The sequence below is a fragment of the Xiphias gladius genome, chromosome 16 (genome assembly GCF_016859285.1).
Source record: "Xiphias gladius isolate SHS-SW01 ecotype Sanya breed wild chromosome 16, ASM1685928v1, whole genome shotgun sequence".
Classification (NCBI taxonomy): Eukaryota; Metazoa; Chordata; class Actinopteri; order Istiophoriformes; family Xiphiidae; genus Xiphias; species Xiphias gladius.
Window position 1 is genome coordinate 23,951,648 of NC_053415.1, and position 26,357 is coordinate 23,978,004.

A 26,357-nucleotide genomic window follows, 5' to 3' on the forward strand; every position below is an offset into this window, starting at 1 on the left:
TCATTTATTTCAAATTTTACCCTCAAAACTTTACTTAAACGTTATGACTTCTGAATATATATATATACGCAAAACAGAAATAAGAGCCATCTAGAGTGTAGAATCTGTCATGAGCACTAGTATGAATGTATATATGCAATATCAAATGATGCAAGAGAGGCAGGGATGAGCCCTTCAGCACAAGCTCTCTGTAGTGTCACTCATACTGAGCAATATCGCACATCATAAACGCACTTGTCAGTATATTTGCTCGGCTCAAAAGAGTATACGCACTTACTCCCACTTAAATAAACAAAGAGAAGTCGTTTCCCTGCTTACAAACTAAGGAACAAAGGTGACAACGAGATTGGCAGGAAAATGGGGAAAACGGAGAGTATGAAAAGAGCGTGAAAGAAAGAAAAAAAAAAAGAATGATGAGCAGGTCTTCTGAGATTTAGACAAAGACGACACATCGACTGCCGAATATTAAATACTTTTTAATCCTCTGTCAGAGGAAGTGGAGCAGGGGAGTGAAAAGGATGGAGAGGGCTTTCATTTCTGCTCTACTTTCATAAAGCTTTTCACATTAAAACAAAAAAAAGGAGGAATAAATAAATAATAACACCTTAAAGACTCACAGGTCCTCACATCCACCTACAGGTACTGATTTCCCGTGCACACACACACACACACACACACACACACACACACACAACAAAAGCGGTTCTCTACATTGCTGCCTAGTTGCACCAGCAACCATCAGCCATTTTCAAGTTCGACAATTATGGACGCAAATCTACCCGTGATTTACTGTAGAGGTCAAAACCTCTCATCCCGTACAACACTAACAAAGTCTAGATGATACTCAGACCTGAAGAGGCAAAGCAAGACACGGGGATATACCAATTTAAGTCTCTTCATTTTCCTGTCTGGTGCTGGGCGAGACCTGCATTAGTCTGGTTTCACAAATTCAAATGAGGCTAAAACAACTCCCTGCCAGAAGTTGTTGATAAAACCAAATTAAAAGCATAAAGCAGCAGGAAAATGGCATGAAAATCGTTGTTTATTTTGCTGGTGAGACGCTTTTAGCTCTGAGACAAATCGAGACTCATAATAACACACAGTCTGACCGTCTCACTCAATAGCTGAAATGAAATCGTTCAGCTCAATGTTCAAAATACTTCCACTTTCCAATGGACACAAAGCACAGAGTAAAATATAAAAAAATATATACAATCAGGAGATAAATCCAATAAACTCTCAGAGTAAAAACCGCAAAGTTCGGTACCAAAATATTAAATAATGACTACTGTCATTCTAACCATAAAGGACAGGCTTTAACCGTACATCACAAATGTTTTTTTTTTTAATTATTATTTTTATCTACAACCAGAATTAATAAAGAGAAGGTCTGCAAAGCAAGGACCTGCCACTGTTGCCACCTGCTACGATTCTCTCATTTCGTCTATGATTGCACAACAGGGCCTTAAACGCGTCAGGTCATGCCACAAAGCGTAGTGAATGTTCTCATACTCATAGGTGCCTGAAAGATCAGGGCTAAATTCACCCAAGCTGTACTTCACTGCCCGTACCCTACCCGTTCATCTAGGTAATCATCACAGATATACTCTCCGCTCTGGACCTCACTGCTCGTTCAAAAACTCGATCCATATCTTCCACTTTTCCATGATGTACTTCAAATAATGTGCAATTAAAAAAAAAAAAAAAAAAAAAGGATTTAGAAAAGAAAAATGGAGATGCAAAAGATGCAAAAATTAGTCCAACCGAAATTAAATTGCATTTATTTTGTCTTCTGTAAATCACTTGTTCCGTGTCGTCTATTGAGGAGGAAAAAAAAATGGCTTCCCCTTATTCTTGCATTAATTTGACAGTTAATGTAAAAACCACTGCAGCAGCCGCGTACGTGGACGGAGGACTTGTTTCCTCTCAGCCGGTTTCACCGACTGGCTATCAGACAGACCGGGGAAAAGTGACCTGCTAACATCATTTTAATCAATATCGTCAATTTCTCACTCTATTTTAGGTTGATTTCTTACCATTATTAAACTACTAATTCAACAAATGTATCACCATATCCTACCTGGCATTTCTTACGGTACAAAGCAGTGTAGAAGTCCGTAAAAACTGCTTACAGCCATTTAGCTCAAAACAAACTAATGATTTATCCACTGATGTTACAAAGACGGCCTAAACCATGACTAAGCTGTTTTATAGTGTATACAAATGTATGCTCCTTACCTGCGCTGCCTCCCAGCCCCACTGCCGGTATTTGGGATCGTGGGTGAACCTCCACATGTACCAGTAGGTCTCGATGACCTCCGGCCGCAGGATGTAGTACTTCTCATTCTGCCGCACAGCCACCGCCTCCAGGCCGTTGTCAAACTTAAAGGCCTCTGGGCCGAGCTTCAGCACTTGAGGGAGGAGGAGAAAAAAATGCAGACGGAGAAATAAAGGAGGGGAAGAGGGAAGGGTAGATAAGAAACGGACAGAAGAGAAGGGAGGGAGAAGAGGTGATATGGAAAGATGGCAAAGAAAAGAAGGAGAGGCCGGGGGACAGAAGAAAGGACAAACAGGGAACGGAGCGAAGGAGAGAAGGGAAGGGTTGAGATATGGTGCAGGAGAGATGAGGGACAGATGGAAAAGGGGGAGTGAATGAAAGAAGTGAGAGGAGGAAGAAAGGAAGGAAGGGTAAACAAGGAAAGAAGGATGAAAGGAGGAAAACAGGAGTGAGGAGATAAAGATTAGCCTTTTGCTCCTTGTTTGTCTTTATGGTTGAGTTGCTGTTGATTACAGTTCAGAGTTGATTTGAATTAGTGCCCGTGTGTGTGTGTGTGTGTGTGTGTGTGTGTGTGTGTGTGTGTTAAAGCAATAAAAACCCTTCAGCTCCACTGATTTTAGTGACTTTTAATGTTTTTATAACCAGTGTTTTCTGCCTTTTAAGTGTGATAGGCATTGAGCGTCTAACTGTAGAAAATGACCATGAAGCTGACAAGATGGTGACGGGACTGCATCTGTGCAAAATCTGAAAAACACTTGCACACATTCGTGAACACACACACACACACACACACACACACCGCACGCACGCACGCTCTCAGTGGTTTCCGTGAATGACTGCTCATTAAGAAGAAACAGGCCAACTTTAGACAGCTTGTCCGTTGCCATCAACCTCCCTGCCACCTCAGCCCAAGTTCTCCCTCTCTCTCTCTCACCCTCCCTCTCGCTCCCTTTTTTCCATTTTCATTTGTTGCCACGGCAACCTCGCCTCTTTCTCAGAGCAACGTCACGATTTCTGACTACACGCGCACACACACACACACACACGTACACATGCAGTCATGATGCAAGATCACACACTGGTGTTTTTTTTTTTTTGCTGACAACTATAGATGCTTAGCAGAAAACATCGTCCCAAATTGGTATTTTTAAAGGTCTCTGTTGAATAAATAATTTATTTATGCCGCGAGCAACTCCAAATGTAATACCTCCCATTAAAATAAAAAAAGGGGGACCAACCAATCTGCCAGCCTCTAATAAAACTATATTTCCTAAGTTAGATACAGTGACTGTGTTGTTTAATTTATTTCTGGGTAGGTAACAGTGTTTGATTGTTCGTGACCCTAAACTGCACCTGCTCACGGGGTCACTATCAGGGTGGGGTTTTTTTTTTTTTTTTTTCCTAGCGCTGGTGATACTATAGGCTACTGTCATTCATACTACAGGTCCACGCGTGCGCCTGTGCGTTGCTGCGTTCCTCACCCGTCCTGTCGTAGGACTCGTGGCAGGTGTGCGCGATCTCGGCTCCCAGCTGCAGGTAGTGTCCGGCCTTGTCGTCGGGCGAGCCGTCAGCGCCCAACGCAAACATGCCGCCGGCGAAGCAGGCCAGGTGGCCCATCTTCCTCTCCAGGTGGCCGTTCTTCCACTCACCGATGAAAGTCAGACCGCCGTTGGATTTGCGTATCAGGTGACGCTCGATCGCCTGGAAGGGGGAGGGAGCGTGAGTTTGTGTGTGTGTGTGTGTGTGTGAGTGAGGGCATTTGTAGAAAAGTTAAATGAGGATGGAGGAGATTGATGCATTCAGGTGTGGACATTTGTGAGAAGACAGAATCCGAAAAAGTGGAAAAAGCAGTATGTTTTCAGTGAGAACGTGGACAGAGGTTGCAAGTGGAATATTAAGTCCGTGAGCGTATTTGTATGCAGGTAATTTATATTCGGGTAAGAATGTGGACATTTGAGGAGATAAGTTCAGAAAAGGGCAAATGACAGTATTTATTTATTATAGTGGGAATGGTGACAGAAGTAATGAATGGAATATTGATGTGTATGTGCGTGTGAGTGAACATATTAATGGAGTTAAGTTGTGTGAACGGGGCATTGACATTGAGTGCATGCATGTGTGGGTGTGGGAGGGTCAAACAGAATAAAACCGAACGAAGCGGTGAAATTAGAATTTAAAATCCAGCCACATCCCTCACCCTTTGCTCCGTAGCATCTGTTCTGCTCACTCTCTGACACTCTTACTGATTGACAGACATCTTCATCAACTACAAACCGCTAACATCTGCTCTCTGCCAAATCTGCTCTTGCTTTCTTTGAAAAAAAAAAAAAAATCAAAAAGGACATCTCTCTTTTGAGAGATTTTTAGGGGATAAGACACATGTCTTACTGTGACGGTTTATCTCTCTTTGTAACAGTGTTTTAAAGTAGTGTCTTTGTACTGGTCAGCAGCTAGCATCTGTGAAAATAACTGGACAGCATATGCAGACAAATCTCTGATAACACTGTACCTCGATGGCGTCGTCGTAGGTCTTGCGAGCTTCTGTATCGGTCTTGTCTGACATGAGCCACGCCTTCAGCAGGTACTCGTAAAAACTGTCCCCGAGTCCTCCAACTGAGGTGTGATCTGGAGAGAGACAGGGAGAGAAAAGAGTTAGGAAAAAAAAAAAGAGTAGGGTGAGAGGACACGAGGGGAGAGCGTGTGACAGAGCAAGAGAAAGGAAAAACAGCAAGACACAGACAAAAGAGAAAGCCAAGTGAATTATTAATTTTCTCGACTTTGCCTCAAAGTCCTTGGCAGAGCACAACATATGGCATGAAAAGCATCCATCCAAGCCCTGGGTGGTTTTTCTTCTCTACATCCCCAAACAATATACCGGCAACATGTTTTCCCCTCCTCTCCCATTTTGTTGACCCTTTCCCTGATACGCTCACATTTCAAATGTCCCCGGTCGTCCTCTTGGAAGTTTACACAGCTTTCATGGCTGTCCTAGTTTGCAGGACACCACATAGTGAAGATGGGACACCGGCCAGCAGTCACTCTGATCACACTAAGAAAATAAATCATTTTCTCCAGTGGGCGTTCTGAGTCCGCTTGATCTAATTTTTAATGGCACTTTGGTCTATTTCAGGGGCAATTTCACTGACCTATAAAATACTGTTTACAATATTAGCAGAGAAAAGACATTCATGCACCTAAGATTTGCCATACCATCATGACACTATAAATCAAAAGAAATGGCTGAAATACAAAGTTTACTTTAAAATGTATTTGGTTTCTTTGGTTTTGTAAATGACAACTAAATACTACAAATGAACTTTTTGTTGATTGTTTCATGTGGTACTGACATTTCGTTCTTTCTTGCTGTGAGGTGTCGACGCACAACTCCTATATCCTGAGGTGTTTCCTTTGCATGACATTTCAACCTCAAATGGTCTCTTCATTAGAACCAGTAATGGAGGCGATCCATCGTCAACGTGATGACAGTCACATTAAATTTTCATTTCCACATACAACAAATGACAAAAGCAACAGCAGGGCACCGGCACTCAGGGTCAGTTCGAACTCAACGAATTAATAATTGGGTGGTAAAAGTCCCCAAAAATTGGTTTAATTAGCTCCGACTTCACTGGGTGAAAACTGGAATTTTTTAGGTCCTCTACGGATAACTATCTCTTCAGCTCCGTGTAATCATATTCAATATCTGAGCAGATGCTCTGTGTCTCATCTAAGCAGATTCTTTTCTGTAACATGCCCGTAGGTAAATGGAGGGATACTCAAAGACAGGGAACGAGACAGATGAAGAAGCCATCGAAGCAATGAATTATTCATCTTCTGAGACAGAGCGCGCACAAACCTCGCTAACAACCTTGGAGACATTACTGAGGGCAGAGTGTGCTGGTGCATGCATTCAAGTCTGAGAATGTACATGTGGGGGACCGAGTTTGTATATTTGCACAGAAATTACAGCGAGTGGCCGAGCTCTGGTGTGTATGAGACACACTGAGAGATGGCTTGTCACCGATTGGTGCAAGGTTCACTCACATTTGGAAATAACGTTAATCAGCAAATGAGCTGAAATAATTCTGGATCTGTTATTCTAGGGTTATGTAAGTAAGTCAGTTCAGTGGATTAAAATGATTTACCGTCGCTGACCCAACCAAAGAGACTCAAGTACAGTCATGATGGCAGTAGCACATAGCGTGGCTGCTATTTCAAATTATTTAGTATATAAATGCGATAAATGTACTTTATGTGGATTTTATGATATTAATAACAATATTAGTGGGTGTTCATGCACATTAAGCAGCACTAAAGACCCCACACAGACACAGACTTTCTCTGGGGTGCTATGGCTTTTATTTGGCAGTTAATGATGCATGTGTATGAAATGAAACGTTTTCTTCGACGTAGCACAAAGAATGTTATTTCAAAAATTCCCCTGCGTCAAATACGGCACTCACACTACTCTGCCCTGGGTGGGTAATAACCAGAAACACCCGGATAGCAGCTTGTGCTGTATATTTTGTACACATCTTTAGTCTTTCAGCTCCGCCAGTCTTTCGGCTGGCAGAGCAGAAAGTATACTGATTATAACAGCGTTCCACCTTTGTTGTTTCATCGTGGCTGGAGAAGAACGTGTGATTGTGGAGCTCCTACAGGTGTGTAACCAGATAAAAGTTGATCTTCTCTTCAAGGGAGAGTCAGTCCACCCGCTGGTCACATAAACGTTCTTCATTCAGCTACAAAAATCACAGCATGTGTCTTATTTTCAATGGTAAGCGCTCTATTTACTACCAATCTGCATTAGGTTTCAGCCCTCATGTTTGGGTAGTGACGAACGAAGTGAGATTGTGGACGCACATGGTTGCGATATTCTTTACTTCTCATGGTGTCTTTGTTCAATGTTGGAAACAGGGTGAAGAGCTCAGGTATCCCAGGGAGATCAGTGTACTGTACAGCCATTGGTGCTCTGCTTCAAACGGAGCCATTTGCGGTGGTTTGGACATCTGAACAGGACGCCCCTCTGACCCTTCTACGAGGGGATTTTCTGGGCATGACAACTAGGAAGAGACCCTAACAGCTAACTCAGAAAACACTGATGGACTCCATGTTCTACCTCACATGTGAACCCAGGTAGCGCTGGGGTACGTGGTTGGGAAGAATAAACATCTGAGCTGCTTTACTCAGCCTGCTGCCACTTGCGAACCGAACAGGATGAGCGGCAGGAAATGAATGGAGGGATGGATACACTGTGCTGAATGTCATAAAGAATTATCAGGTCTTCTATGATTAATGTCCATTCCTGGAAGAGTGGGAAATTACAACCAGCCCTAAGTCATGTGCCGTTTCACTTTCTACCTGTTTGTTTATAGTAAAAAATGTTGATTTGGCTGATGGAGTTTACAGAGTTAAAGTTAACTTATTTGACGGCCGTGATGCTTTTTTGCCTGAGGAGAGAGAAGGAGAGAGTTTTGGAGAAGACTTAGATCCTGTCTCTGTGGATCTGGAATCGGAGGTGGATAGCAAAAAGCCCTGAGATCCTCCATAGCGGATAGTAAATGGAACGATTCATTAGTAGTGGAGTGACAGCGAACATCCCACAGTACGGTAGGAATTATTTCACAGTAACACAGCCACAATTTATTGACAGTTTTTACCAAAAAGGACCATGAAATGTGTGACTTACATACAACCTGATGATTGTATCAGGACGCGTATTGGGTCAAGTTAAAAATAAAAACTTTGGGTCAAGTAAAAACAGAACTTTTGTGTCAACACAGCACTTTGTTAATAAATCCCCAAATTCCCCAGCTGCTTTCACTATTTCACCAGACGGTGATGGATTGTTGTATGATCCATTCCAAGGCTCATCTTATAAGCTGAATTTGAGTATTTTGTTTTGCTTTTCTTCTTTTTTGTTTTGGGACTTTTTTGATCTTGTGTTGTCTCGCTATCACTCCCTTTTGTTTGCCAATCTCCTTTGACCGACTGAACTACGGTATCGTTTGATTTTTACACTAAGGTGTGCAGAAAACACACCTGAAGCAGTGGCACATGAAAGCAGAGCCACTTGATTCAAACATGGACCCTTGGTGTATTGGAGGGAGCTCGAAACACAAGCAAGTAAGAGTGAAATCACAGAAACTGGAAAACACAGCATCAGACCAGAAGAGAGATAATGCACCACCCACAGCTCCAACTGCCCCTTAACACAAGAGAGCTTTTGAATGTACAGAGGAAAATAACGAGGCAACGCGTATTAAAATACATAACGGAGCAGGGACTGCTCATTCAAGTTCTGTCTGATCTTTTTTTTGTATTTTACCTCTCTCTCTGTTTCACTGTCACCTCCCCACACGGTTTCAACTACCATCCGCCCACACACACACACACACACACACACACACACACACACACACACACACACACACACACACACACACACACACACACACACTCCCCCACCTCCTCTCCTCCGCCCATCATTTTCCTGCCAATCAAAGGATCCGGGGCATGCAGGGAGCGCCTGTCATTCAAAACGCCGGGGCCTGCTGTGGAGGCGGCTTCAAACGCGCGGTAAACCAAAAAAAAAAACTCAAAGACACACGTACACGAGGAGACGTCTTCAACGAGCTTCAAACACACTCCAATTTAAGCGCAGGTCAAGGGCACAGGCTGCTGAGGTAATGCTGACAACATCCGTATGTTTTCGAGTGCGACGGTATAATTTACCACCATGCAGCTCCAAACCCAATCAAGAGCACAACAGCATGGTTTAGTTTTCAGTTTTATCCACTTCCTGGATAATGTTAAGTTCATGCATCAAACTAGTCTTTCTGACAAACAACAAATCCTTATTTACTCGTTCGGTATGTTGGTACATAACGTGAAATGTGACTTTCAAAAATGTATTTTAATTAAACAGCAGATGTGGCCGAGAACAAAATGTAATTTACTGTAATTAATGACTGATTCAACTCATTGGAAGTAAAGAAAAGGGTTTTTTTTTTAAAAAGGAAAGGTTTTTCTTTTTCAGTAAATCAGAGGTCTGTTGTTGTTTTCACTGTTGACTGTTCCTTGTTGGAAAAACAGCCGAGCCCATTAAAGCTTTGTAGAAAGGATTAAGAATAAGGACATAATTTTCCTGTTGCAGAGCCAGAAAAACATCATGGGAAAAGCTGCCACAAAAGAAGTCTGCTTGAGAGAAACGCAGCTACTGTATTTAAGTTGTTGTGTAAGTCAACAGGCAGAATTTGTTAACCCCTAAAGACTGACAATACGACAACCCCTCCCATAAGTAAAACGGTTAACATGAACACAATGTCAGAGTAAGCAATGAAAGGAAACAGAGTGTAAAATCTCATTTCCGGGCTACAAAAAGACAACAAAAGCAAACACTTAAACTTTTATTACTGCGAACCCTGGGGTCTTTCCTACTGTACATTACGTTTGTGCTTAAACGGCTGCGACTGGGAGGCAGAGAGAAGGAAATAAATCTTACCAACTTCAACTTTCCCAGGCTGTAGACTGGCAAAGTGGCTCTCTCTCTGTAAAACCCAATGTTACTATTCAGATTTTTTTTTTTTTTTTCTCCCCCCTGTTTCAGCGATAATTAATTTTGCTAAATGGAAATCTGGTGATGAAGAAAGGAGCTTTTTTTCCCCACGGACTGTCGTTTATGCGCACGTGTGAGCGAAGAAGAGTGTCTCTGAGTAGGTGAAAAAGAGGGAGTGGGAGGTGTGTGTGTGTGTGTGTGTGTGTGTGTGTGTGTGTGTGTGTGTGTGTGTGTGTGTGTAGTCAGCAGAGTATTACAGTAAGGTAGAGGAGTGTGTGGTAATAAGGCTGTCAGTCACAGCAGGATCTCATTAAGACAGAGGAGCTCAGCCTCATTCCTCATTAGTCCAGCTTAACTACTGTCTACACACCTACACTCCACAAGAAGGAACACACACCTGACACACACAGGAATTTCTACACGGTGATACGTTTGTACAAACTCTCGACAAACGCGTCGGCCCTTTCAACCCTTTCAGTGTGTTTCACACGTCGTCTCCGACACAGGCACGCATTAACATACTGTACACTTCTCGCCAAGTAGTTACAGCTATTCCCGAATCAAATGTTCACAATTCAAACACAAACACACTCACAGCTCTCCACATACTCCCACACGTCGAAGACGGTCTCTTAACCCTGCCTGTCACAGCAGGTTTTTATCTTCGAAAAATGCACCCTAAATTTCGCTGTTTTACCAAACAATTATACTGTTTAAGAAGGTAACAAAAGCTCCAAATGATGGTCGTTTACTCGCCACGGCAGCTTACGCAACAGAAAAAAAAAAAACCCTCCTGCCAAAGACAGATTTTAGCCGGTGGTTCGTGCTAATTTTGTGCCCAGGTACCGGCGCACCACGCCGCCTCTGTCTCCAGTCGAGAACGCTGAGTCTAAATGGTCCTGTAATAAATTCAAATGGATGTGTGTGTCCCTGTTCAACGGCCACGTTCCCACAGCCACGCCGTGTATTTATCTGAAAAGAGACTTCAAAGGTACTGTAATTTTCTGCCTTCCTGAATCCCTGAATGATAATCCGGGTATCATGACAACGCCGTGAGCAGCTACTGTAGAGGATCTTTGTTGTCGTTTATTGATGGGTATATCGTCGATTACAGAACGTGTTTAACGACACGAATGATACAGCGATGTTTGTCTTTCCAGTCCTGCCTCTCACCAGATCTTTTAACTTGAACACCTATTGGGTGGTAATTGTCATTACCAAAAAGAAGAAATTTGAAATTTCATTTACTTTTTCTGCCATGACACCACCCCCTAGTTTAGGCATTTAATTAAACATTTGATTGGTGTAACCTACAGCAGACAGTTAACCAGCCGGAAGGCCGATGTTGTCAGCCGTTGCCGAGACTGGACTCCCTGATTCGAACCACAGCACTGACTAGCGTACGAGATTGCTGAGGTTACAGTGCGGCTCGTTGCCGTGAGGTCTCACAGCCTGGTCATTTCCCATTACCACAAGTGGACTCGCTGGACCCAAAGTTAACAGCACAGCGGGTCCTCCCAAATGTTGAATGTTGTAAAGGAACAGACGTCTTAAATCACCAATGGTACTTCACCGATGCTAAACGGGGTTGTTGGAAAAAAAAAGAAAAAGAAAAAGGGGACAGAACGTCTTGTATTAACATTAGCAGGCGATAAAGGGCTTTGACATGCTCCAGTCAGCAGCGCACCACAGCAGGTAACAGCGCATCTCCAGCTATGTCCAGCAACAGCTATTAAATGCCCGTCAACCGCTGTCGTGGGAAATGCCCACCCAGAGGCATGAAAGCTTAGACAGTGTTTTCATTTCCAAAAATGTTTCTACCCTCTTTTAGAAAAAAATGGAAAAATGTAGACAATAGCTGCAGCGTCATGATAGTTGATATGGTCCTTCCACAAAAAGTTAGCAGAATAATCGCTTTTTTTGGTTGATGAGGTTGTTACAGAGAGCTCCACCTTTTCTTCTGCCGGTGGAAACATGTCAGGCTGCTTAAGGCTGCTTTACGATCAACAGCAGCTCCGTTTTCCTTTCCCAGAATGCACTGCAAAGATCCATCCAGCTATGGGCACCTAAAAATAATCTACAGCGGACAAAGCTACAATAGTTGCGTGATTGGACATGATTACTTCATAGCTCGATGAATAAGATGGAAATGCGGTGAATTGAGGGGGAAAAAGGGGGTCTGCTAATCATCTGGCGCAACTTTGCCTCATTATTTGTTATTTTTCAATAATTTATGAACATTCAGGGGCATTTTTGCTCCGAGCCCCTCCGAGTTTCACATTAATTATGTTCACCTGGCTCCCTCCCTCCCAACTGTATCATGCAGCCTCTTGAAGCGGGGCTCAGGGGGGCACTACAGCGGGTCAGCTGGCTATGCTCTTTAACTAAACCAATCAACAGCTGGTTAAGGCATCAAGGTTGAAAGGCGGCTAATTAATGTTTCCACACCTAAGTCCCTAATGAACCACACAAATACAGTAGCATGCAAGTAGGTTAATAGACATGCAAGAGGTGTAGGTGAGCACAGTTCATGTGCTCACAAAGACACACGAGACACACACTGCAAAGCACAATTAAAGCACAAAAACAAACAGAATTTCAGACAAAAAAATGTATTTTTACAACTAAAATAAATACACAAAGAAAGAATCAGTCCCTGACACACACACGCACTCAGAAACAAACACACAGCCATCATCAACTGCCCAGTCATGCAGCTCGCCAGCTAACTATCCATCTGTTAATGTACTCGTCCATCCATCAGTCAATCTGCCCTCCCTCCATCTTCCATCCATTTAGTTTACCCTGCTTTCGGCCCAAAGTCTGTGCACTTACAAATACATCAGTCTGGCTGTCAAGCCACCTATTCATCCATTAATGAGTGTCTCCATTTACCCATTCATCCATGAGTGCTCTCCATTTGTTTTGTCAACAAGTAAAATGAACACAACATAGATTTCATCTTGCTGGACCACTGGACCTCTTTCAGCGCGGGACATTGTTCTTCTTTATTTTCTCCTCTGTGCATAGTCTATGTATATGTATTGCCTATTTGCCATTTACTTGGGACTGCTGTGAAATTGAATAGACTTAGTATGGCACTCTCGCACTGTAGCAACTCACTCCTCCGGACAAATAAAAACAACAGAAACGTATTCAATTTTAAATGGATTTCATCTTTTCATTTCCTTTCACTGCACTAAAGAACAAACACGGAGCCAGAGAGTCATATCTGATCAACGGGCAAAAATTGTAGCATTCACCAAGTTAAAAAAAACAAAACAAAAAAACAATTCTAAGGCAAATGTGCACAAAAAAGGGATATGTTAATATCCACTATGTTTTAATATTCTGTTGGAATGGTGAGATAACAAACCGCAACCCTCTAACATGACTGTCATCCAGCCTGAAATGTCGAAAAATAAACAAAAATTAATATGTGATAGTCCCTTGCGAATGCTTGGACCAAGTATTCCGAAAGGAACGATAAGGAGGAAAGTACAAACGGTACGGAGTGCATTTATGAAAGGAAACGTTAAATAGTAGTAATAAATGGATAAATGGACTGACACCACGCTGTAAGTTAGTCTGCTCTACTGGCCAGAAAAGCAGACCGTTAGCTAAGGTTCTGAGATCTTGCTGTATTCAGAATTAGTATTTCGAAAAAAATGTATCTGGACGCATCACATGACACAAAATGTCTGAAAACATAAATATTCCGGCCGTTTTCAAAGGTTTTTTTAGTCTGCCTCGCTTTTCAGTCACTGTTGGCTTTTTCTCAATGTGACCCACGATTAAACTGCTTGTTTGTCCGTCCACCACGCTGGGCGAAAAACGAAATTATTGTAGGTGTAGCTGACCGACAAATGTGGTGTCTCGCCACCTTTAATTATATATTTGTCGAAAATGACTTTAACCAGAGGCGACAGGTTTCAGAGCAAGAATAGAGTGTCGCGGCACCTCTAACTTCAGTGAGCGAGCTGTTCATTTCCCTGGGCAGGCTGCCAAAATGCAATCAATATACTGGGAACACCGTGTTCCCTCTCTTCCGTCTTTTTCTACTTGCTTCAATTTGTTCTCATTGAAAAAAGATCCGTTCTACAGTACTTCCCCTCTTTCCGTGGCGTTAATTCCTCCTGTTCCTCTTCGTAGCACTTCTGAGTAGATGATCATTTGAAGCTCACAAGGACACTTTGACACCTTTCTCAGCTAGGAACTGGTGTATTCTCAAATTATGCGTTGAAAACATGAATGCGTCTCCACAACACCTGGAATTTCTTCTTCTTTTCTGAACTTGTAATTTAACAAAACTGAATTTAGCATTGGATTTCATGATATTTTCGCCAAATGAGACATTCAAGCTACATTTTCATTTACTTTTAACCAGAAAAGAGCAAATTTCACATGAACATTTAGTTCATGTGAAATTTTAGGCCTTAGACACAGGACTTGTACTTACACCATAATGTATAGCATTGATTTTATGCAACGGTGAATGCTGACTAATACGTTTTGATGCAAACCCTGCTGTTTTCCACTCCTTTGAATCTAGATCAAAAGGTGCACTTACGTTGGCCCCAGCGGCCTGTACGGGGGTTCAGGTAGTTCGGGTAGAGCCCGTTGGGTCGATCCATTTTGGCTAGCAGCTTCCGGATGTGCATCACCTGTGATCGTCACCAGACATAACAGTTTTAATCTAAATAATCTTTAATCCACAATAATCTGCTCACAACAGACAAGTCGCTTTCATAATTTTAGTTTTGTAAAGTGTCATACTTGATTGATTTAACCATTTTTTAAGTTGTGTTGTGATCTTTTAGTTTACAACACATCACTTTTCTTTGCTTTTATGCCGTTTTCTCTTATTCAAAGTGCAAGATAAGTAAACTTTACCCCTTTTTAGGGCAGTAATGAATCCTGGCATGAAGCTTTACCTTAGTATTTTTTTTTTTATTTGTGTATTTGACTGAAATACAGGTATGTTTATAAACAGTGATAAATATAGCTCTGGCAGGTATGCAAACATAGACATAACCACACACACACACGCACATCAGATATTATATCAGACTTGTGAGTGCTACCTTCTGGTAGTAGGCGGGGTTCCCTGTCAGATAGGTGAGGTGAACAAACTCCATATGAAGAGTCCCAAACTCAGCCAGGATGCTGCTGCCTGCTGACGCCCAACCCCAGTTTCGACCGACGCCACTGCAGAGGTGGAGGAAGGAGGGATGAGGGGGGAGGTGACGAGGCGGTGAAGACGGAGAGAGAGGGCAAGAGCAAAGAGAAGAGCGTTGGTTGTGGAGGGTGAGAGATTGACGTAATGGACGTTAAGACAGAAAAATATAGAGAGAGAGAGGGAGAGGGTTGGACAAAGAAAGAGACAAAGGTTAGAATTTTACTCACCCAGTGTGAAGGAATATTTAAGATTTTAAATGGCCCATAGAACAAAATGACCATAAAGTATCTGCCTGGGAATGAGAGGCTTTTCAACTAACTAACTAACTAAGTAACCTAATGACTCAACACATAGTTTGCCAGGTTCAACACCCTATTTCTAGCCTGTAGTCTGTTCTGGCACCAAAAAAAAAAGTCCTCATCAACTGGAACTTCAGGCAAAGAAAAAACTGGATGACTACATTTGAATAATCATTTTTGACAAATAATTCACCGGGTCACGAGGATTCTGGAGGTGCTTTTCTAACAATATAAAAAAGTAAATATATATATATTTTTAAAAAAAATCCCCAAATATGATCCAAATTGCATCAAAAATAGAGACAAATGTGACATTAATGAAAAAGATCAAAAGGAGAAATCTCGACGATCACAACTTTATTTCAGAGAATATTAATCTCTGTAAATAATAAGGTAAATAACAAGGTTCGAATGACAATTTGCACGTCATAGTTGATCGATAGCAGCCTAAATATGCTTTAAAATGCAAAAGTAATTCTCTCCAAAATTTTTCAAGTAGGAGACTGGTTCACTTTTCCAAGTTGGCGTCCCCCATCCTGTGCAACAGGTTCACTACCTGTACAGGAGTTTGTCTAGTTCGCAGCTGGTAAAATGACATTTACACACGTCCACAAGTGACAGAAGAGGCATCTGGAACTACTTCAATTATACATGAGTGCATGTAACTTTAATAGGCTGCAACTTGTGGGTCTGTGTTCCTGTGTGTATGTGTGTGTAGAGCTAAGTGTGAGAGGCACCTTGTTTGTCCGATCAAGCGGAAAAATGAGAGAGAGATGTGTCACTTGTCTGTGTTTTCAATTCAGATTAAATTCCTGTGTCTACAATTATTCCTGCGGGCATCTGCGTACGTTTGAACATGTGTTGAAACATTTTCTCCGGTGTGTGTTTGTCTAGTGGCAGATTAAGGCAGAACACAAAGCGTCTAACGAGTCAGAATTACCTCGACAAAAGAAGGCCTTCTCAACTTGCCTGTAACAGGAAGCTGATTGCACGCACGCACACACAAACAAACACACACACACACACACACACACACACACACACACACACACACACACACACACACACACACGCAGCGAGGCAGGGTTCTTAGCAACAACGCAGCCCGCAGATTAATACAGCAATTTTATTTCATTTCCTTGTTTCATTCACTGAATAGGTAAATTGATAACACAGAGAGCAGTGGGGAATGGAGGGAGATAGAAAAAGCACACACGCGGAGACACTTTCTCACTCTCTTCACAGATACAACGAAACAAAAACAAAAAAAAAAAAAAAAAAAATGGGGAGGCGGTAGAGACCGACAGGACTGAAATATTATGGTAATGGCGGACTTCAAGCATAGGCCACAACAGGAGAGAAGACCGCTGCTACAAGCTGCAGGTTAACAGGGTGACTACAGGTTCCTAAGGGGCTGGATCTAACACACTTGCACACATTTCTGCAGCCTGTTAAGAGCAAAATTTACACGGGATACAAATATTTCCCTGGCGACTCAAAACCCTTTTTTCTCTCTCGATTGGACTTTACTTCAGGCCGACGCCGAGCGCAGCTACGTTGGGAATAACACGAGGTCAGCGAACTCTAGGTAATAACGAGAACGATGAAAGTAAGTAGGTAAGCTGTCCCGCACTTACAGTACAGTTTGTTGATGCCCACACAGTCCTGTGAGGAGGTCTAATCGGGCAAAAACAAAGTGAAAACACCTGTGGGGGTTGGACCGCGGATGTGTGGGAGCTTTAAAAAGTGTGCCTGGGCTGTGTAGGATTATCGAAGACCTTCAAAAATTTAAGTCAGGACTCAAACATAACATTTAACGACATTAGAGACCTTCAAAAGCCTTGACCTTCCCTAATAAAATGATAAAGTGGTGGATTTGAGGAAACCCTGGTCAACACTGTGGATCTTTGCTATGACTCAACTGTGTGTCAGGTTAGTCTTGATCACTGTTGACAAGCCTGTGTGTGTGTGTGTGTGTGTGTGTGCGTTAGGTGCTGCTGTTGCTGAGATACAGTCTCAGACCTTCAGAGTTAATTAAAGATCCTTACAGATATTATAAGACAAACATTTAGTGTGTACGTGCACCGGAAAACTACGAAGCCAGATAAGAGGGATTTATAAGGGACTACTTTTTAGCAGGATTTAATCGGAATCAATAATGATGAAAAAAAAAAAAAGAACTGTGGTTAGCAGTTAACTAACCGGGCTGGTTAATTAACAGAACATTTGTCAAAACTGACATTATCATTACGTTATTGGTAAAATACCTTTTATTGGCTGCCGCTTGCCCCTTGGAAGTACAGCTCAAGTCCATCTTTAAAGGCCCAAGCACACAACCTGTCAGAGGTCGATATGTGGGCTAATTTTCGAGCCGGCACTGTCCCAAGCTACTGGCGCTACTAAAATAACCTTCTGTGTTCAGTCTACAGGAAACAAACGCTATCGCTTCTCAAGAACCGAGCAGAGTTCACGGGTTTTGTTTACCAGCAACGGAGTATAGTGAGGGAGGTAAACCCCGACGATAGCTACAACCTTGCCCCGGTGCCTCCTGACCACGGTCTGGAGACTGACGCAGACTGCTTACGCTGTCCGTTACATGGGCGTTTGTTAAAATAATCTCACTCCCTACTCTAAAAACATCTCGCTGATGGAACGAGATAACAGAAGTCATAAAAGTCTTTGTTCAAATTCTATTTACAGTCTCACTTAATTTCATAGTTTCAGCAGATGCTAAAAAGGAGCCTATTTTACTTAGATTTTCCTAGCATTCTTAACTACTGAATATAAATAAAATATTACTTTTTTTTATTGTTTAGTCCAAAGAATTCATTCGAGATTTGCTGTGAAGACAGGGAATACGTGAGCACAGGTGTATTTGCATATAAATAAACATATAATTTCATTCACTGTTACCCAGGTAAACGTGACAGTTAATCTTCACATTGTGTTCAGGTGACTTATTGCTTCACTGGTGTTCGGGTCTTTGAGACCAGTTTTAAAACCAAAACAAAAATCCGTTAAACCAGACAATGTGAGATGTATCGTAGGGCTGTTAACGTGGAAATGGGCAGTATATAGTAAGATAAAGAATTTATTTGTTAAGGAGCTTTGAGTTCAAATGACTATTTGTGAGGCAGATGCTCAGTATAAGAAAGGCCTTGCCGGTCGGAATTAATACAAAAGTGAACAAAACAACAAAAATTGTTTAACAATTGTATTTTAGACATTTCAATACTTTTGCAGATGTTAAATTATGATAACATATAGAGGAGGGAGAAGCCTAAAATTGCCACAGACGCACTTCTCGTGTGTGCGGAGCACTCTGCCAATCAAATCCCGCGCAGAGTCATGCTGTGGATACTTTTGAGTTCACTTCCGTCACTATACTCATTCTGAGTGACACACCTCTCTTTTTATTCGTCTCAGGTTAGGGTTTTCGGCGGCAGCGTCACTGACCTCTTGAGGTTGACCATGGCCCAGGGGATTCCTGTGGGGGTATTAAAGGCCGGGAGCAGCTTCTCAGCCAGCTGGACCGCCTTCAGCTTGAATACCTGGAGAGAGAGAGAGAGAGATGGGGGAGCGATGGGGTCAGCTTTAAAATTCACTTTTATTGTGTTCACTTGGAATATTCAGTAGTACATCCATTTTTGCCTGCTTAATATTCTCGTCAAACAGCTGACAGGTACAAGCATAAAACATGCGCCAAGAACCGAAACAAACGCAGGATGAAGGCAAATTAAGCAGAGTGAGACGTCAGGAGACAGACGATTGCTAAATGATGGCCACACAGTGTCAGAGCTGAAAAGATTTATGGAGGAGACTGGCAGCCTAATATATGCAAAGCCTCCCTTCAAACTGTGCTGCAGCAATGTGAGACGTTGCGGAATACCACTGAGATGCCTACGAGAAAAAGCTTGGAGGTCAAAAAACATCAACTGAGCAGAGCGAGGGACCAAAGTACACAGTTTGAGCTGGATTTCTAATATCATGACTGGTGTCTAATTTATACAGACTGATGTGGAGGAAAGGACGTGCCGTCGTGAGATTACACAAGTTCTTGCACTCGTAATGACAGATGAGGTCCTAGAAAAATCTGCTGCAGCGCTTGTTCTTTTCCCAGTATGTCAATCAGAAAGATAAAAGGAGACTAAGGTTATTCTGCTGCTGAACTAATGGGATACACGTGGATATGCTGAAAGCTGAAAATGGTGGTCGGATGAATGGCGTGAAACTGTTCGGAAGACAAACATTGGTGACATGATTCGAGGCAAACAGCAAATAAGTTGAAAAAAGAGAAAAAAAACAACACAAATTTATTAAGTTCACATTTTCTGCTGACAACTCAAGCTGCGACAGATACAAGTTAAGACTTAATGGCTAGTCTTCAGTAAATCCAAGACAAACATGTTTTCCTGCATTCGTGGAAAGTTAGTTTTAATTACCTTTATAAATTTTACCACTATTTTCATACACAGAAAACAGACAGAGATTATTTATTTTGTTGTCAAAGTTTGTTTGCTTGAAAATACTGAAATCAGAAAGATTAAATGTTAACTATTTGCATTATTCAAGACAAAATTTCATATTAGTGGTGCCTCAAGACTTACTTGTGAACCAGAGTAGGTAAAGAATATTAAACACCTAAGTTCACATGACAAGCACAAGAATAAGGGCAAATATGTTGTCTAACGAAGCTGCCACATTTATGTCCAAACAAAACATAAAATCTTGTTAAAGAAAATCCAGTTATTCAAAGCATGAACTGCAAAACTTAATGAAGGTAAACTAGACACACACAGCAGGGCCTGGGCTGCAAGAGCTGCAGTCTGGGTTTTGATGTTGACTAGCCCACAGCAGTCACACAGATCAAAACAAGGCATTAATGAACAATGTGCTGAAGAAAATCTTAATCCAACTGGCACAACTGGCCCAGACAGACAAATCTGGAACCATTTTACATCTCGCAGTGTGTCTGTCTGCCGGGTGTCTGTCTTTGCAGAGCTGACAAAGACGGACACCCAGCTGACACCAAAACGTCTGTGGACAAGCTGCTACGGAGTTTTCCACATCGTTATGGTGACATACCGCTCAATGCTTCATCATCGTTTGCTCCAGTATTAAAGTACTAGAACATTTTTAGATAAAAGAACTTAGTAGGTTATCAAATTTTACAAAATGACTAATCTACCACTTAGACAAGTCAACAATAGGAGACAAAAAGTTTTACTTGACCATTTGTCTTGACTTTCAGTGCACTGCAGCTCACCAGATGATGGGCACGCACAGAAAATGGCTACCAATGTTTTTGTCAATTAATGCCAAGCCAATATTCTATCATGAGTAAAAGCAATAAGGGAAAAACTCCCAAACTTCTGCTACTGCAGTGCTTAATGAAAAACAAAAATCAAGTGTTCACTCACGTGTTAAAATGACAATAAAAAAATATTCATGGTACATGAATGAGCTGGTTGAGGGACGATCAAATTGGGTATTACAAAATCTAGTTTTGATCTACAATGTCCAACGAAAGGTTGACTACATTTTGAATACCAGACTGGCAGCAGCTGCCAGATAGGTGTACCTTCAAAACCTGTACGCACAGCTATGTTATTTTGATCCAGTTTTTCAGAAAAGTCCGGGGGAAAAAAAACACGAGAAGGAAATGAATCAAGACTTTTTAAGATGCTGAATTTCCACTTTTGCAAAATATAATTTACTACTAAGGGGCAGTTGTGGGAAAACTGCACAAAAGCGGGAGTCACACAATTTCCAGACAGCAGTCAGGTAGAGCAGAGAAAAGCACTTCAATACGAGGCAGATATATGCTGATTCATCAACACAATCTTTCAGGGCTGAGCAGTTTTATAGAGGCCAGATCTATGGAAAATTCCTGCTGTCTCGCAAAGTAAGAGGGAGCAATAACACATGCCGGTGTTTGCGGAATACTTAAGAAGCCAGTAGGGCACCTTACAGAAGGCTTGGAGGTCAAACTGTGGAGTTAAACATCGGACAAATACAGACGAAGAGACGGAGAGGGAGAGAGAGAATGGCGCAGTCAAACAGATGTAGAGATAGGCCTGGATATGCAGAGGATATGAAGGGAAAGCATGAGAAAGCAGAGAGCAAAAACTAGTAGGAAGGATGAGAGGGGATCAAAGAGGAATCGATCTGTCTATCTATGATAAATGCCAATTATTTTGAAGGCAGTTCAGTGTTTGTGGTTCCTAGATTTGAGGCACACATTTATGTTTTCATGCATGTTCCAATGAATGTGTTAAAGGTTACATTTTTTAAAAGGCAGAACAAGGCAGACAAGGAGGCAGGTTCTCTGACCCTGCTGTGGTCACTCAACCTCTGGTTGACCGGTGGGAAAGGGACTCCAACTCCGAGTAAAGGCAGAGCCCCTGCGCTGAGTTCCTGGTAACGACGGTAACAGAAGGTGTTGGCGGATTCGAAGGAGGCATCTGCATCTCGAGTTCAGGTACACGTGACTGGATTGTGAGCTCGTGACGTGTCAGGTTCTGTGCGCGTGTGCGTCCTCATGTCTGCCCAGTCACCATAAAACCCCTCCACTGATTTGTGGCCTGTCTGCCCGCCTGCAACGGGGCCCTTAACAAACTCCATTGCCTTTTATTGTCAATCCCGCTGCTGATGTCATCAAGCAGAGACAGGATCCAAACTACCCATCAGGGGAGACGGCCAGCCGCCTTCGCAGATAAAACTCCACAGTTTATGATAATCATCTTCCGCCACTGCTTTCATCTACAGGCAGGAATGAAAAAAAAAAAGGCTGCTCTCAGAGAAAAGCAGCCAGGCCTTTCAGGGAAACAAGGGTTATATTGTTGGTTGTTAAAGGAAGTAAACCTGCTGAGAGGAGGAGGAGGATAGACCGTCTGCCTAATTAGTGCCTGTACGTTTTCCTTATCTTGTTTGTATTGTTACAGAGCATTATCGCACTCAAGACCAGTGGTGCTCTATCGGTTTTCACTTATGTAGCCGAACTCATTGTTCAGCATCGGGTGTCAGCAGTCTCAGAGGATATGCAACATGCCGTATGCTGCCAGCCGCATCACATAAATGCAGGTACGGTTTTGGCTGCCGATTCTTTATTTTGTCTACCAACCAACGACCGCAGTGCCTGTAGCAACTAACTGGGCATTGTTAGTACGTGGTCAGTCTTTGCTATGTAAAAGATTGGCCACCCACTGAGTTTTGTGTTATTTGTTGTGCAACCCAAAAAAAAAAAAAATCTTAAAGTAAGATGAACTGATTTTCTTTTTATTTGTTCAGACATGTTTAGACACTGTTTTAGACGTGAGTAGATTTGTGTATAGCTGCTTGTACCAAACAACAGTAATTTCTTCTGTTGTTTAGAGTTGCTGTCAAGTACTGAAATTGCAGTAATTGTCCAGTCAGATTTATAATCTTTTGTACTTCTTCTCTTATCAAATATTTGTTGATTTAAATCGAAATCTTTGACTATTTAGGCACAGTTCTTGTCCTACTTTTTTGTAACCAATTACTGATTTTTTTTCTCTAAAGACTGTTTGCTAGGGTTGCATCCGATGATTATTTTCATCGTCGATTAATCTGCAGACTATTTTGTCGATTAACTGACTAATCATTTGGACTATAAAACAACAGAAATAACTATGAAAATAAAAATAATCACAATTTAAGTAGACGTCATCAAACGTCTTGTATTGTACAACGAACAGTCCAAACCCTAAAAATATTAAATTTACTATAACTTAAGAAAAAGAAAAGTAACAAAATTCTCACATTTGAGAACCTGAAACTATCACATATTTGGCCTTTTTGCTTGGAGAATGACTTAAATGATGAATTTATTATCAAAACAGTCACCTATAAATTTTCTTTCCATCCACTAATGCAACTAATTGTTGCAGTTATAGTGTTTGGACAAAATTTTTCATTTGAAAACTTGTCCTTCTCTTGTCAAATAGAAAAAAAGGATTTTTTAACACATGTTTATATTTGACATTAACACACGTCTCATTTCTGTAAAGGGAACTGAAACTCAGGTATCATATCAACACTACTATTAAAAAAAAAAAAAAACTGAAAAATGGGCAGAACAAAATTTTGTATACGCCTAAGTCTCATGAGGACTTACAGTGGGAGAAATATTTCAAAATTAAATCTCATGCTGCTTCAAATCTCATATTCTGGTTGCAGCTAGAGGTTTTTAAGTGAACAAAGTTATGTTTACCACCTTTTCCTCCTTTACACATCTCCAAAACACTGCAGCACAACAACCACAAGGCCAATGTTCATCTATCCGGCTGACATGATATTTACTGTAGCAAGGAGACAAGCTTTGACGAGCTTTGAGGAAAAAATCCTTGGGGAGGACAAGTCCAGACACTTTTTGTCTGGCGGGTCCTAACTTGTTTCTATCATCCTCCCTCCAGGGCTGACAGCTTTAGTGTTCAGCCTTTTAAAATGCATTACAGCACACTTCAAAATCGATCACTGAAGGATGTACCCTCTCAGTGAACACACATACACACACAAACACATGCACAGAGATTTGAAACGCACAACTGGGAAACAGGACAAGGCGAAGCAATACATTTCGAGAGCATGCGCAAACCGCAAACCTCACATGGATGAAAATGCTGGTACGATTTTATCGGCCAATTTGAACTTATCACAAAGCATGCGCCTATAGACTGGCTGATAAATAACAAGGACACTGCAGTGCAAAAGTACCACAAATGTGTTTGAGGTAATCTGGCATTTGTGTAACCATCACAAAGTTTGTCACCAGAGGTGAGTAGGGATGTTCCGATCGAGCTCTTTTGCCCCAGACCCCGATCCGAGCCCTTTAATTAATACTGGGTATCTGCAAATACCAAGTCCGATTCAACATATACATATCTTTACCTGACTTGAACAAAGATTAAACCGCCTATCTATCTTACAAATTGAAACAACACAGCTGTAGACTACTTAATCTCCCACACCTTATGTTTTATGAGCCGCTCGATCCAAATACAGAAGGCGATGGTTCATAAATATAAAGTTTCTAAACTGAAATTATTGATGTGACGTGACCGAGAGTTCATTTGGCAGAGTGCCGCCCCTGACAGTGACGTGACGTGACCCGCTAGAGAGAAGACATCACACACTGTTGGATTCGTTGGAGCTAAAGAAACACTTGTGGGTTGTACAGTGGTGTCGCAGGGTAGAGGGTCTTCCCTCACAAACGATCTTCGATAACTACTGACAGCTGCGTGCAGAGACCACGCAAACCAGCCAAATTTAATTTAGGCCTGTCATCAAGTAAAAAAATCAATTAAAATGAATTAGTCACAGCTGATATGACGTATTGGAGGCGATGTTTGCTGCTCAGCACTGGCTAAAAATGACACGCTGCTAGCTGGATGTTTTTGCTTAATGAATCTGTATTTTTCCAACCTTTTCCAACCGTTCTGGAAATCTCTGCTGATCATCTTATTTTTCATTACTTTAACAACCAAATTTAAGTGATCTTAATCAAAAATTATTGTTGGTATGTGTTTGTCAATCCGATTATCAGATTAATCAAACGTCATATATAATCCAGTACCCACTGAGCCATAATACGTATATGGACACTATCAGTAAGAACACACTAACATACAGTACATCTATCTCCATTCCTCTTCTCTGCTTCTTCCAATTTTCTTTTGCCTGTTTCCACTTATCTCTTTTCTTTATTCACCCATTAGCAGTGTCCTCCATAACCATCCTTCGGCGCTCTCCCTATTCCGTTTCTCCTCTCCCATCACTCTTTCCTCCATTCTCTCACTTTTTCAGGATTAGTAGTGGCCAAAGGCCGCTGGGTTGTTTCGATGGGCCAAATTCCCAGACAGCAGATTTAGAGTACAGCAGGGACGGGTGAGGAGGTTAGAGGGGGACACAGGCTGATTTTGCGGCCCTCGTGGTGAAGAAGGACGTTAATGCTGCCAGGGGGAGAGAGGTCTGATTCCTTCTGGGACCAGCCATGCTAAAAATGTGTGCGATGGTCCCATAAGGCGCTTTGGATGGAGTCAACTGCCAAATGGTACATCAATGTTACGTCCCGGGGACCGGGAACGCTGTAATCCGCCACTCAAACATGTCCTAAACTCAGCCAATGATCCAGTTATTACACATGAGGATATAATTTGTAAGCTGTGAGCAGCTGGGAGAGCCTAAAATCGCTGTAAAGCAGCGTGGGCACTGATAGATATGAGTCTACACAGAGACACACACAACAAAGTGTGCACAAGTACAAAAAAAAAGGCCCATTAGAAACCCTAAAAAACACACACATAAACCATGAAAACACATGCAATACGTAGTTATTTGATTCGAGATTTGCTAAGTAGCCAACTGAAGACCGTACACTGCATGGAAAAGTTAAATGTAGCTGATCCTGTAGATGCAGAAGTGAGAGAGCTGACAACACATTCAAATTAACTACTACCGATGGAGCTTAATTGCATCGGGGTCTATCTTCTCTAACAAATGCTCAAATTATGTTTTAGCACAGACATCCTGAACCGTCAACTCAGTCCCGTCAGCAGCGCGTGGGTCCTACTCGTATCCAATCAGATTTCATTGACGCTGCTGTTCTTAACCGATCCTCTCCCTTTCGTTACATTTCAAAAGTGCTCCTTCTGCCGCAGCTTCCAACTGTCAGTTCTTTGCTGCTGTTCGACATCCCAACTCAACCCCACCGTCAACTAAAAATCCTACTCCAAGTCAAATCCGTCCCAATCTTCAAATACAAGAGGTCTGTTTGTTCACCAGAAGCAATGTGTTTGGATTTTTTTTTTTTTTTTTTGGTTTTTGGTTCGCGCGTGTGCTTTAACATCAGAAGAATTTATATATTGGTGTAACAACCCTGTGATCATAAACCCCTCAATACATTCTTTTGCCAAAAAATAAAATACTAATTCCTACCATTCAGTGAGTACAGGTAATATCAATTATACTAATCGCTAACTTAGTCCCTCTTGATCATTAAGTCCCCGTAACAAATACACTGTG

At 41.8% G+C, this 26,357-nt stretch overlaps 1 protein-coding gene across 9 annotated transcripts in view; it reads right to left on the minus strand.

Annotated features, from left to right (window-relative positions):
* Nucleotides 1-26,357, minus strand: part of man1a2 (mannosidase, alpha, class 1A, member 2) — a 137,195-nt gene that overhangs the window by 24,579 nt on the left and 86,259 nt on the right. For all 9 annotated transcript variants that reach the window (XM_040148288.1, XM_040148287.1, XM_040148286.1 and 6 more), the window contains 6 exons: nucleotides 18,771-18,865; nucleotides 14,921-15,044; nucleotides 14,407-14,500; nucleotides 4,788-4,903; nucleotides 3,760-3,979; nucleotides 2,239-2,411 (listed from right to left, as the gene is read on the minus strand). In XM_040148288.1, the coding sequence (XP_040004222.1) occupies nucleotides 2,239-2,411; nucleotides 3,760-3,979; nucleotides 4,788-4,903; nucleotides 14,407-14,500; nucleotides 14,921-15,044; nucleotides 18,771-18,865 (822 nt within the window). The remainder of the gene's footprint in view (nucleotides 1-2,238; nucleotides 2,412-3,759; nucleotides 3,980-4,787; nucleotides 4,904-14,406; nucleotides 14,501-14,920; nucleotides 15,045-18,770; nucleotides 18,866-26,357) is intronic.